The 14,183-nt window shown below is 42.0% G+C and overlaps 1 protein-coding gene across 1 annotated transcript in view; it reads left to right on the top strand.

Annotated features, from left to right (window-relative positions):
• Positions 1-10,794, top strand: part of SUDS3 (SIN3A corepressor complex component SDS3) — a 40,340-nt gene extending 29,546 nt beyond the window's left edge. The window contains exons 11-12 of the mRNA XM_002753054.7: positions 4,191-4,275; positions 7,426-10,794. Coding sequence (XP_002753100.4) covers positions 4,191-4,275; positions 7,426-7,524 — 184 coding nt within the window. The 3' untranslated portion in view covers positions 7,525-10,794. The remainder of the gene's footprint in view (positions 1-4,190; positions 4,276-7,425) is intronic.
• Positions 10,795-14,183: the final 3,389 nt, after the last annotated feature.

Consider the following 14,183-nt stretch of genomic DNA (forward strand, 5'->3'; position numbering starts at 1 on the left):
AATCTGAAATTGTTTATTCTCTTGTTAAATATACTTTGAGAATGTTGCTTTCTTCTCTATTCCGTGTACTTTTCAGTTTTGGCTGTGGCAGTCAGAGACAATAATGCAGTTGTTGAAGATGGGCCCCTCTCTTCCTCAGTGACAGTTCAAAAGTGTTCCTGGGAATCCTGGCCAAGGCTTTCACTGCAGAGCCAGCCTCTCCCATCTCCCCAGGCTCATGTTTGGCTTTTGTATCTGTTTGGAGGTTTCGTTTTTCTTTCTTCGGCAGACTTGGCCTGTGGCTGAGAGGTCAGCTGCGTTTCTTTATGCTCTTTCCAGGGGTGTGGAATGTTTTGGTGCAGCCGTATTTTTGGCAGAAGATGTCTTGCTGAGTTTTAAATGGCTTCAGCAAAACAAATGGGATTCAGGCTTCCCATCTTAGTGTGAATACTTGCCCAGCTTCCTTTCATTTTGAAAGATAAGGATCTTCCCTTTGCCTTGGTCTTACACTGCATTTAAGGCATTTTATATCCGGCTATAATTTACCTCACATTTTGATTTGGACTAATGACCTCTCAAAAAATACTGTGAAAAAGCAGCTGATATTTGAAAATAACTAACTGATGGTACCAGTGGACTTCTTTTTTCTCTCCTAATTTTAAATCTGGGGCTGCTATCGTGAATCAGAAATGAAGCCACCCACTTGCTCAAGTGGATTTCACACTCCACCTTTGGTCGACACAAAAGACTAACTAAAACAGTGAATATTTACCAGGAGAATTGGGACTCCTTGAGGTTCTGAAACTATAACATGGACTCACTTTTTGGGGAAATAAAGTGTTAATACCAGGATTCTCAGTAGGATACAAAATTAAATTAATTTTGTTCCCTCCTTGCCCTACTTTTGTGCCCACCTTCTTAAGAAATTGCTTTTTCAAAATAGTACAGTAGTGGTAATTTCTGGTTTTGTTGGGTTTAATAATGAGGCACAAAGCTTTAAGAACTTAATTGTAGAGAGTCCCAGGTCAGAATTTCCATTAGTTACAAAGTAATAAAGTCAGTTTGACATGTGGGGCTTATTCTTTGTTCCTATTTAAAGTATCTTTTGTCAGCAACTGAGTTGCAGCTTGTAAAACAGGTTAATTGGCCAAAAAAAGAATAATGCACATTGTTACTACCTTATTGATGTTGTGTCCTAGCACATTTTTTATCTAAATAAATTTTTAAATTCTCCCTCCCACTTTGGTTTTTCTTTAGAAATTGAAAAGTAAATTTGTATGTTAAGGTTGTCACATACTTTTTGGTTTCATCTATAAAACTCCCCATATGAACACTTTATTTTTTAATTTTTTTGAGACAGGGTCTCACTGTCACCTAGGCTGGTGTGCAGTGGTGCGATCATAGCTCACTGGAGCCTTCATCTCCCTGGCTCACGCATTCTTCCCGCCTCAACCTCCCGAGAGCTGAGACTACAGTCCTCCACTGCCATGCCTGGCTAATATATATATTTTTTATTTTTAGTAGAAATGAGGTCTCTCTATGTTGCCTACGCTGTTCTTAAACTCCTGAGTTAAGTGATCCTCCTGCCTCAGCCTCCCAAAGTGCTGGGATTACAGGTGTGAGCCTTGAACACTTTAATATCTAAGGACTTATCTTTTCAGAGAATCCAAATAATGTAATAGATTTGAAATCTAGGGATAATGGTTCCCCAAGACATCATGTAGTGCATGAGAATCCCTTGAAGGTCTCAGAGACTGTGGTTCAGGAGGGACCTGGGGATCAGTTGGTTTGGAAGTTGACTGCTTTGGGAAGCATATTGGCCAGCTCTACTGTGGAGCAAATGGGGACCAGTGATGGACATTCAGGGCACCACTGTTCGGTGATTCCAGAAGAGGTGGATCTGAGAGGTGGCCACGTTCCCAAGTTCCAGACCACTTCTCAGAGGTAATAGACCCGGTTGCATCATTTACTCCTGGTGTTCACTTTTAAGTCAGTTAAATGTGTTGGGTTTGGGTTCTAAGTACAACTGAAGGAAAATACAGTGTATCTCATGAGAATTGTTGGAATAGCCTTCCAGAGTCAGCTGTTTTCTTTAACAGACCTTTGTGAGGATATGATACACGTGTAACATGTAGTTGTTATTTTTGGGTTTCTTTCTTTTGAGACAGAGTCTTGTTCTGTCACCCAGGTTAGAGTGCAGTGGCATTATCTCAGCTCACTGCAGCCTCTGCCTCTTGGGTTCAAGCAATTCTTGTGCCTCAGCCTCCTGAATAGCTGGGATTACAGGCACACACCACCATGCTGGGTAATTTTTGTATTTTTAGTAGAGATAGAGTTTTACCTTGTTGGTCTGGGTGGGCTTGAACTCCTTACCTCAAGTGATCTACCTGCCTAGACCTCCCTAAGTGCTGGAATTACAGGCGTGAGCCTCTGTGCCCAGCTATAACAAGTATATGTTTTATCATAAACACAGGAACATAGTGGACATAGTTTTTTCTTCTTCTTCTTCTTCTTTGATAGGAATTTTGCTCTTGTTTCCCAGGCTGGAGTGCAGTGGCACAGTCTCGGCTCACTGCAACCTCTGCCTCCCGGACTCAAGTGATTCTCCTGCCTCAGCCTCCCGAGTAGAGTAGCGGGATTACAGGCATGTGTCACCATGCCAGGCTGATTTTGTATATTTAGTAGAGACAGGGTTTCACCATGTTAGTCAGGCTGGTCTCGAGCTCCTGACCTCAGGTGATCCACCCGCCTCGGCCTCCCAAAGTGCTGGGATTACAGGTGTGAACCACCACATCCAGCCTATTTTTTCTTTACTTAGCAGTATATTGAGCATGTTTCCACACTTGTGATATTCTGCACCACATCTGTGACCTTTCTTTATTAAAGTGTTTAGAAAGTTGTATCAGAATGACTTGAGGGTAGTTGCATTTTGTTTTGTGTCTTTATCTCTTTAATAACTTACAGTCTCTGTAGAATAACTGTGAGTATTCTGCCTGTGTATTTTTATTGTAACCATTACTCAAGACATTACTATTTACATTACTCAAGACATTACTATTTACATAGGAGAGCCAGCTCAGATGTGGGAGAGAAACCAGGGGAAGTGTTAGTGTCAGTATGAACTTAGCCTTTTCTCCTGCATGTATAGTTCAGACCTTGTGATAGTACATATTTAGCATAATGAAGGTCCCCTGATCTAGTTTACCAACGAATACAGGGCCAAAAGCGACTTTAAAACTTGCATCTAAACCATTTTCGCTGTTCTAATTGAATTGAAAATTCTGTTTCTTTTTTAAGACAGGAGTCTTGCTGTGTTACTCAGGCTGGAGTGCAGTACTGTGATCTTGGCTCACCACAGCCTCTGCCTCCCTGGGTCAAGCAATTATCCTGCCTCATCCTCCCGAGTAGCTGGGATTACAGATGCCTGCCACCATGTCTGGCTAATTTTTGTATTTTTAGTAGAGATGGGGTTTCACCATGTTGGCCACGCTGGTCTTGAACTCCTGACCACAGGTGATCCACCTGCCTTGGCCTCCCAAAGTGCTGGGATTACAGGCGTGAGCCACCTTGCTCAGCCTGTGGGATGATTTAATGTTCTTTATCCCCACTGGATTTGAAGCTCTGTGATAGCAGGGGCCTTGTGGCCTTTTTCACTCTCTGTCCTCAGTCTCCAGGATGGTCAGTGGTACACAGTAAGTGCTTAATGAGTATTTTTGAATGAGTGACTAAAGGGTTAAAGTTAGTCTTCCTTCTTGTTGGTGACTTATTTGGACAAATAGAAAATAAGTAACAGTTGCTCAAACCTATTTATTTGTTTTGTCTATCCAGCCTTCTTCAGTGTTCTGGGGTGGGGCCAGAAAGAGGGAACAGAGTTTTTATCTAAAATTTTTTAATTTACTTTTTGAACTGGGTCATATAGTCCAAATGAAAAGGAAAAATATGTAGTTTTCCAACCCTTTCTTCAGCCTCTCTTTTCCCCCTCTGTAGAGGGACCAAGGAATACAAGCTTTAGATCCAGAAGAAGATCAGGTGGTCTTCTAAGGATGGCAGCGTTTCAGTTAAGCCCTTGGAAATACAGGCTATTCCTCAATATAAAATATTAAGACTTCTTTAATGATAATTTTTGTTGTGATGCTGTTTTCCTTTTGTTTGGTTTTTACTTCCGCTCTCTCTCCCTCCCTTTTTACAAATGTGTGTCTTGTTTTTGTCAGGTACCACAAGAGCCAGGCCATCTATCTGGAGTCAAAGGACAACCAGAAACTGAGCTGCGTGATCAGTTCTGTAGGAGCCAATGAGGTGGGAACCACACTCCCTCACTTTTAGGAAAGCAAAGTGTGCACTGTGAAGTGTCGATATGAAAACCTGAAGTGAAAGTGCCACCAAGGAAGTACAGTGGAGTCATGTCTTCTATGTAGGGTAGATTCTAAAGTCAAGCAGAAATTGCACATGGTCAGAATCAATCTTGAAAAGCCCTTACATTTGCTTGACTGCAATATATGCAGACTTGTCTATTCCATGGGGTATTTTTGAACTTCTTGCACAGCTACTTATTTGGGAACCACGGAGCTAGATTCCAGGAAAGAACAAAAAGCAAGTGTGTATGGTGTCTATACATTCAGGTACTGCTTCTTTTTAAGGTAACCATCTACTGAGAATGGAGCTTGCCTGTGGAGCATGTTCCCTCTTGGTTTTGTTTCTCTAGAACTTTTACACATACCAATAGATTTGTTTCTTGCTGTGAGGATTGAATGAGGCACCTGGCACAGGGTCTAGCACCCAGTTAAGTGCTCACTAAATGAGTGCTGGCCTGAAACGACCCACTCGCCACTTGCCTGCTGTCTCTTCCAGCTGAGGTGTCCTGTCGTGCCTCTGAACAAGTTGCCAGGCTCATGCCCTTGGTTTTGGTCTCCTCGAGACACTCCTGTAGGATGGGGTCTGGTTTAAAAGTCAGCTCAGAGGGTTATACCTGAGGATGATGTGACTGCCCTCTGAGTTCTCCAAGTGGTCCTTCATTAGGAGTATGTCAGCAACATGTAACTTAATGTTGTTAGTTAAAAAAAAAGTTTAAAACTTTAATAGCTGGATTGGCTTAATGTTTTATCAGTTCTCAAATGTCTGCAAAGAAATAGATTTTTATGTGTCTAACCTCTGTAACTTATTCGTGCCATTGCACAGTAAATCTAATGAAACTGGATTATGAAATAACTTAAGCCTCTTCTATTCTTCCAGTTTCCTGAATTGAAAATGCCCCGAAGTGTGACTAGTTTGCAAAATGATTATTTACTTAGAAGTTAGGGAGAGCCTTCTAGATAAATGAATGCCATTCTTCTCTGGGCTGAGGATCTGTGTGAGTCCCCTCAAGCCAAGTCAGAACCAGAACAGGGAATCAAATAGACCTGTTCCTTAGTTAGCTAAGAGGTGTCACAATTTCATGATAAGCATTTGCACCTGGCTGTCTGGGTTGTTCCAGAAAGCACATGGCCTTCTAGTACCTGACCCTAACTTCAGAACCAGTGCATTATTCTCTGTGATATCTCAAGGTTTTTCAGAAAAATAGAAATGCAAGTTAGTTTTTTTCTCTCTTTCTGCTGACTCTTGTCACTTCTTGACATACAGTGAGATCTGACAAACAGTGACACGGAAACATGTCTCCTGGAGGGGAGAAGCCTCAGTGCATTGAAGACATGCCACTCTGGCAGTGGGGAAACAGTTCTCATTTCTTGGAAATGTTCCAGCTAATTTTTCATATCAAATCCTAGGTGACACTGGAGCTACTTGGCTTGACTCCGAGCAGGTTTGGTGGGTAGCTCTGAGTGTGTTGATGACTCCCTGACTTAGCCTCTCTTGAGATCAGGTTTTCAGTTTAAAATGATTCTGCAGGGTCCTCTGGAGGCTTAGCTTCCTGTGAGGTCTTTAACTTTTTAAATTTTTAAGCCAGTGTATTTGACTTTAAAGTCTCTCTACTGCTGAATAATCACATTAAAGAAATTGAGATAAAACTGAGAATGAGCTTTTTTAAAACCTGAAAATTGAGTCCAGGAAGGAGGAGATACATCTGTAAACTCGTATATATGGGTGAGATGTAGACTTTTAAAAACTCTGCTTTTGGCTCCATTTAATTGCATGTTACAGAAAAAGAGACAAGAAGAAGCCAGAGACTGCTTTAGTAGAGAAGAGCCAGGGGCTTTGATATCAGCTGCCAGAATTCACATTGTGATAAGTGACTCAGCCTTGCTGAGCTTTGGTTTCCTCTTCTTTAAAATGGGGCCAATAATAGTACTTATTTCATAGGGTTGTCTTGCAGCTGATAAAGCTCAGCCTGATCAGCACGGTGTCTGGCACAGTCAGAGCTCAGTGACCCTGACTCGGGGTCAGGTGACTGGCAGCAGCTCCCATGTTCACCCATGGCTTTAGAATGCCCCTTATCCAGTGCACTTGTCAGCCCTGGCAGCCCCCTCTTGCAAGAGTTCATTCTCAATTCTACAGAAGAATACATCTGCCCTGTAAAATGCACTGTAATCTGATACCATCGGAGGTAGAGGGGTATGGTGAGGAGGGAAGGACTCTTAGAGGTGCTTCAACCTTCTGGTTGAAGAATGAATTGCAGATAAGTTTCTTTACTCTTCCACTGGGGTAAATATTGACTATCATCGCACCCTCTTTTCTCTAATGTGAATGGATTTCTGTTGAGGTATTACATTTGTCCTTTATAAGCATCACTACCTCAGTTTTCATCCTCTTCTCTTATGTCTCTTTCTTGAGATTTCTTGTGTCTCTTCTCAGACAGACTTCTCAGGCTTCTTTTTTATTTCTTGGTTTTCAAGGACAAGTGTTTATTAGCTTCATTTTATTCTTGACACAGTTGTCCTTGGTTTAGTCTTCATTTGTCTTTGGTTTACCATGTTTCTTTCCTGACTGGGCCTTAGCTCATTAGTGGGCATTTTTCTATTGTTGTTACTTGTCCTCCCCCTTTTTCTGCACAACCATTAGCCTTCATTGCCAGCAAATCAAAGTATTGAAAGGTTCTATAATATGCAAGTCCCTTGGGGCAAGAAAAATACTTCCAAATTTGATTGAAAGTTTGTGTTTATGAATAGATGTCCCTTGAGTGTTGATAAACTGTAATCAAACCAAATTTAAAAGCATCTTTAAGATCAAGGTAGAAATGGAACCCAAGATTGCTGTGCTTTCCATTTTTGTAATCACGGATGTGAGAGAGATGGCCGATAAATGAGTTCAAGGCTGATGCTGGTTCCCAGTGGCAATGCCTTAGATGGCCGGAGGTCCGGTGTGCTTGTGAAGCCCTTGCAAGTTGAGACAGTTCATTCCAGGAAGTAGCTGCTGGTTTTCTGCCTGTGTCTAACTTGTGCAGATGTTTTGCTGGTGTAGATTTGCTCTTCTGTATTTTTTGACTTCTCATCTCTCTCCCTTTCTTCTCCGCTGCAGATCTGGGTGAGGAAGACAAGTGACAGTACCAAGATGAGGATCTACCTGGGCCAGCTTCAGCGCGGGCTCTTCGTGATCCGCCGGCGCTCAGCTGCTTGACTTTCTACAGTGCTCTTCTCTTGACCCTTTTTCTGGAGTGGTTTTTATTTTTGTTTTGTTTTGTTTTCTTCTTAATAGAAAAACATTAACTTCCTGGGAATAGCTACTCAGCCTTGGAAATGGAGAGCCCCGTCGTGGATTCCTTAAGGCACTTTTGTGGCCGGCCACTTCCATCTTTGTGTCAGTCTTTTCTGCCTCAACTTCTTCGAGACATCAGTCACCATGAGAGTGTTTTACTTTCAGGAGTATTGGGGGTTTGATTTACTTTCCTTTCATTTCTTTATTTTTTGCTTATACTTGTTTTTTGAAAACCACCTTTGCATTTGAAGGGACAGCTGTTTTGATTAATTATCTTTAGGTTTCTCTACCATAGAGAAGAGCAGGAAGGGATACACTCTCCAGTGCATTTTGTGTTTTGAATCTGATTAGTGGATCACATAGCTACTTTTCCTGTCGTGCCCAATTCACTGTTTCTCCAGAAGCTTGGGGCAGAGGTCCTAGCAGAAGGAGATGAATTCTCCTGGCTCTCAGCCTTCTTGGAGAAGTAAATGCTTTGTGTAACATCTAGCGCATGCCATCCATTCCACTGGCTGAACGATGGGAGAGCTTGCCTGGGAGACTATGTACACTGAAGTAAATGGGGTTGGGGGAGGGAACATTTCATATTTATAATGTGCTGAAGGTACCATATTTTAAATGTTATTTAATGCAGGTGATTTACTCAAACATTTGTTCTAGCTTAAGCTGGAATAAGAAGTGGTCATTTCAGAAGTTTTCATTTGTAATTCCTTCTCCCTTGTTCTCAAGTAGGTAGTAGTAGTATGTGCCATGGGCTGATTATCTGGGTAATCTCTTATGGGTGGGAGGTGAGATTGATAGTGCAGTCATCAGTGATCTGTAGACCTTCATGTACGATTGAAGTTTTATTCTTATGGCTGATGCCATTATTGCACATTGGCCATTCCAAATGTGTGGAGAACTTCGTTGTCAGGCCCTGGGCACTCCACAGCTTCCCAGGAGATTTGGCCCAGGTTGAAGACAAAGAAAGCTCTGTCGTGGCTGCCTCTGAACTGACACCCTCCCTAATGAGTCCTGATAGAACAGCCTTTCCTACATCCTCCCCTCATTCCCATAATTGGAGAAATGATTCGTGAATTCACTGGGTGTTGGGGTTTTCTATACTCACGTTGCCATCTTGAGATGTTTAAAAAATTTGGGGTTAGAGCAACAACTGTTAGCATCTCTATGGGCAATCAGTAGAACTTACACATTCTAGAAGATCTTTCTTTGTAAGTAATTCTCTTGGTCTCAAGTGATTCTCTTCATGTTCCCTCTTTATGTACATACCCCAAAGTGGGTTGGGGGGCTGTGGTGACAATTAAATCACCTTCTCTGAAGTTCTGGCTCCACAGAGACCAAACCTTACTGACTCAGAGTAAAGACTTATACAGGTAGATTTTTGTTTTAACTTATAATCCCTTTTTTCTTCTCACTTTTTTCCCCTGGTGTTGGAGTCTTATTTAGAAAACAGGATAAACGACACTGTTATCAAAAGTTGCCTGGGCATTCTGTGTTTCTTCTCTGCCCTCCAGCCCCACTGCCACGATGTTTACTACAGTGCACCAAGGCCACAGTGAACACAGGCTTCACCTGTGCTTGTTTGCTGGCCTTGGCTGTGAGGCAGGACATTCTTTGCTTGAACTGTTGCACATGCGGGGTGTGTGTCACGTCGTATATTATGCAGCTGTTGGTTTTCATCTAGTGCCCTGTGATGGAAATCAGATATAGTTGATGTATTTTGTCATTGAAGGTGGGTTTTTTAATGATCTTCTTTTTTGTCCTCCTAAACAGTATACCAAAGTTTGTTTTTATTGTTGAGGATTGTATTGATAACCACTGGGGTTCCGCACTGAAGCAGCAACAAGTTGCCTCTTTTCCTGGCCTTCTCTGGTGGGACCTCTGTGTTTTTGTGAAGCAACTATTTACTTGAAGACCAGGGTATGGGCACTTTTGCCTTCTCTCTTCTCTGACTTTTGAGGGTATTGAGGCCCTTCTTAATCGTGGTCTCAACTCCACCACTGCCCTCTCCTTGGTGTCCTCACAGCCCTTAATTGGGCCTAGTGAAAATGGAGGCATGTGTGAAGTCCACTTGAGATGCATCATAGTAAATTACATTTCTAATCCCAGAGGACTTAATCTTTCATTATGTCACCCCAGAGGTGAAAAATCAGCAGTTGAACTGTTCTGACAGGCCTCAGGGTGACCAGGACCAGAAGCAGCCTTCCTGTTAGTAGATGGGGGTACTTCTGTGGTGGGCAGAAGCCTGACTCAAAGGGAAACAGACTTTGAGGCTCCTAGGTGAGGAGGGGGCTAGCTTCTAGCCTGGGTGGCCTTTCTTACTCCGGAAGGTCTTTGTCTCTCACTAGACCCCAGGGCACCAGATGAATTTCCAAGTTTAAACTGTTTCCTGCAAGTGATTACTTTGAACAAGGTTGGTCCAGACCCTTCTGATGAAGAAGCTGCGCAGGTGTTATGTTAGAGGCATCTGCCTCAAGTCTGTGTACAGCGATTGCTGTGGGTGTGTCCCAGTATTCATTTTACCTCTGCTTGGGGGTTTTGTGTGTTCCCCTCCCCCCATGCCCTGCCCTACCCCCATTTCCCTGAGCCAGTGTCCTCTTGAACAATTTCCAGATGGATTTCTGTAGCCATACCAAAGCCAGGGTGTTTTCATTCATGCAGATACCAGTATTTATAGATGTCTAACTTAATTTTTCTTTTTGAACTTCTAACTGGGGCCAGTGTAAGATCGATCCCAGAGGCTGATCTGCAAATCAAGCTTACATGTATTTGTGTATGAGACCCTGTGTTCAGGACTGGGTGGCTTTTCTAAGAAATAAGGGGTTTAGCGTGGGTTGACTATTTTTTAACTGAATTCTGGAGAGAAGATTCTATTTTTTACAGTTTTTTGGTTTTGGCTTCCTTCTAACATTTCCTTTTAGCCTTGAATTTTTACTAAACAATTTCCTCCTGATTAAAAATTTTTTTCTCATCTGGGAATTTGAAATCTTGGTGCTTACTATTACACCAATTTTTCCAAAGAGTTGAAATCACTTTAATGCCAGAACACAGAAAATTTGCAGCCATTTCAACAGCTGGTGGTCTTTTTTATAACATCATTAACGGGTACCATTAAATATTCTGAGAGGTGAATGTAAAATACAAAAGGTATAGGGTTTTTGTTTTTTTTAAAATAAACTTTCAAAAAGAAAACCAGCGTGAAGTCTGTATTGTATCCATTGCCTTGATAAATGATAGAAATTTATTTTAGGTTTTTGATCCATTGCTTATAGGGAAAGGAAGTTAGGGCAGAGGAAGGGTTATTCTGGACATTTAATTCTCAGTGAAGAGCAAGATACCGAATGATGTCAGAAAGGCTAATACTCAGTTTTGTAAAGAGTGAGCTAGGGGTGTTGACCCTTAAATGTTGTGTACTCTTTCTTGTTGCAGATAAAAGTAATTAAAAATCGAGTAAATAAAATGGATCTTGGGTGGGAAAAACAACCTTGAAATAAACTTGTGATTGAGGATACTGTCCATTTGGCATTAAGGAGGATATTGTTCCTGGCTCTTGGGATTAGTGCCTACCAATCTTAAACAGTGATGGTATTTGTACTGCTCTTGGGGGTCAGCTGACAAGCCTGTGTGCTGCCCGCGTGACTAACCTGGCGGACCTGTGACCCAGTTGTGGCATCCCTTTGGGAAAGACTGCTTCATGCTTTAAATGATGGGGAGGGGTGGTTCCTGTTTTTAAAATGTTTGAATTACAACATTCAGACAGAAAAGTGCACTAGTTTTTGTGTAGAAGTTGTTGAACTCTCTCAATGTGAATTCATCCATGTAACTGTTATAGCATTCAGACCAACAAATAACATTCCCAGAACCCACAAGCCACATAGACTTTCAGCTACTCCTCCTGACTAGTTTTCTGTTTTAAGTACCCTAACCTTCAATCTCTTGAGCTGCTTCTAGAGAAGAGCCAGGTACCTGGTGTAGGCTAGGGATTTACCAAGAATGCTAAGAGCTGGCAGCAAAGGACATGACTATATGTGTAGGGGAAAAACAGATTCAGGTCAACCTGCTCCCCCTCCCTGTTGTTCCCAAGATGAATGGAGCTTGCCCTTGATGTCATAGAGTCTACCTTTTCCTGAGTACTTTATTCCAGGCACTTTCACTAATCTTCACAATCTGTGAAAGCACTAACTGCCAAATTTAAGGCTGGCTCAATCTAAGCCTTAATTCTAGAAACCCAGAGCTAAGCACTGTGCCTCGTACATAAATATTCTGTAAATGTTAGCAAATGATATTAGGATATGATGTACAAAGGCAAACTGGTGACTACTGCTCTGGGTGCTGGGCCCTTCCCTTGTATTACCTTATTTAAGCCTCAATAAATTACGAGTACACTGCTGCTCTTAGCAGTATTTAATTATTATTTTGGTCACCCACGAGACAAGCATCTCACCAGTTTTTAAAGAAGGAAACAGATTCCTTGAATTAGAGGAGGTGATTCTCCAAGGTCACACAGTACATACAAACAGTCTGGATTTAAAGTTTCGAAGCCAGATTTCCCCTGACCACTATACTTTTGCAGTCCTTCCCTGTCTTAATCTGTTAAAATTACATTCAACATTTACACCTTTCTACAAGTTTTTTTTTTTTTTTTTTTTTTTTTTTTTAAATTTGCTTTCACCTTCTATACACACATGCTCCTAAGGCAAAATGCTGGAAGTACAGACACTATTATTTGCTACGACCCTTTCCCCTGCCTGGTAACTCTGGGTTGCTCTCTCGGCAATGTAGTTGAGAGTCACAGTGACCAGCCAAGAGCTTGCTTTCTGTTGATCGTGCATGAGTGCAACCATCCTAAAAAGGATGAAAACAGCTCATTGGTCTCGATGAGAACTGCTTTATCCAATAAGCAACATGAGAGCCTTTGGACCAAAACATGTATCAGTATTTTTTCAGATAACTTCCTACCCTGCTTTATGGAGCAGGAGCCATTGAACTGGTTTCTAAAAATGTAGATGAGGAGTTGGGCATTCTACATCTTGATGCTGCGATGTTGGTGGATGTTTTCGTGTGCGTTCTCAGGTAGAGGCACTGTAATGGAAGAATACCTGAGCTCCATATCACCTGTTCCAAAGCTGCTCAGTTCTAATTGGCGACCTGCTTACCAACCAAACGGAGTGTGCAGTCTTTGGGCAGAGGCAGGAATGAAACCAGTTTCTGGCCCCTTTCACTATTGTTAGAGGAACTCCAAGCCCCATCCTTGGGAAGGCTAAGCACTTTTTCTGCTTTTAAAAGGAAAGCACCAGATGGAATGAGCTAGAAACACATAATTTCACTCTCTTAGGACATAATATGGTGAGGAATACATTTGCTCTGGGAACTTTGGTGTTTACCAAAATAGATATTTTTATGAATAACTGATTATTAAGACAAAAAGATATGTTTAGGAGGATCCCTAGAGGAGAGAGGTAGATAAGAGACAGCGTAGGTACCAAGATACTTAATCCCTTTACTCATTTTCTCTAATCTGTGTTTACCTGATTCCCTGGAAGATAGAGATATATAAAATGACATTCACTTTGCTGATATGAGAAGACCAATAACCGGAATCTTAAAGATTGTTTTTCAGAAGTTGGAGACTCAGCGGTGTGTTATGTTTTTCCATAGGCTGATGCTCAAATCTGTTGGCATCATCTCTCTTGGCCAGTGGTGTGGACAGGCAGGGGGTTAAAGTAGGTGACATTCCCAGAGCCAGTTAGGAAAACAATGCCCCAGGTCCGGATTCAGCAACACCAGGTTGGAACAAGCAGATACTGTACAAGGGAGTACAGTACAGGGTTGCAAGCCGCTCCAGGTGATCCAGAATCCCCTTTATTTCACCACTGATTATTTTCAGAAGTGTTTTGAGTGTTGACTGAGGTGCAGGGTGGCATTATGGCTAAGAGCAAAGGCTTTGGAATTAGGATTTGAATCTGGCTTTGCTGTTTAGCTAGGTGTGATGTCAAGCAACTTAATTTCTTTGAACCTCAGTTTCCTCATCTGCTAAATCATATCTACTTCAGATATGTTTTTGAGGATTCTAATATTAACACGTATAGCCCCAATTTCCTTCTGGCGGGAATATAATTTTTAAAAATGTTGAAAACATAGTATCTACTGTGCTAAGTATTTTATTACTGAATCCTCATGACAACCCTATGAGGTAGCTCCAATTATAGTCCTAATTTTGTAATTGAGGAAATTGAGAAACAGAGAGGTTAAGTAACTTGCTCAAGGTCACACAGCTAGTAAATGGCAAGCCAGGATTCTGAACCCAGGCAGTTACTGCCAGTCAATGGAGGCTGTCCCTGTCATTGCAGATTTGTTTGCTTCCTGTCTTTGGGTGCTGGTCTGAGTACCAGATCCTTAGTAATCAGAACCGTTTCAGGATGCTACTTTAGCTAACGACAGATGACGAAGGTACAGCTGCTGGCTTTAGAGACCATGCTAAGTGTCAGCTCCTACTAATGGGTGGGGACTGCCCCATGTGCAGCAGTGAGAAGGACTCTGAGGCCCAAGTTCCAGTGTAGCAGGGAACAGTGGCCCAATCA

Source organism: Callithrix jacchus, chromosome 9, assembly GCF_049354715.1.
Source record: "Callithrix jacchus isolate 240 chromosome 9, calJac240_pri, whole genome shotgun sequence".
NCBI classification, from domain to species: domain Eukaryota; kingdom Metazoa; phylum Chordata; class Mammalia; order Primates; family Cebidae; genus Callithrix; species Callithrix jacchus.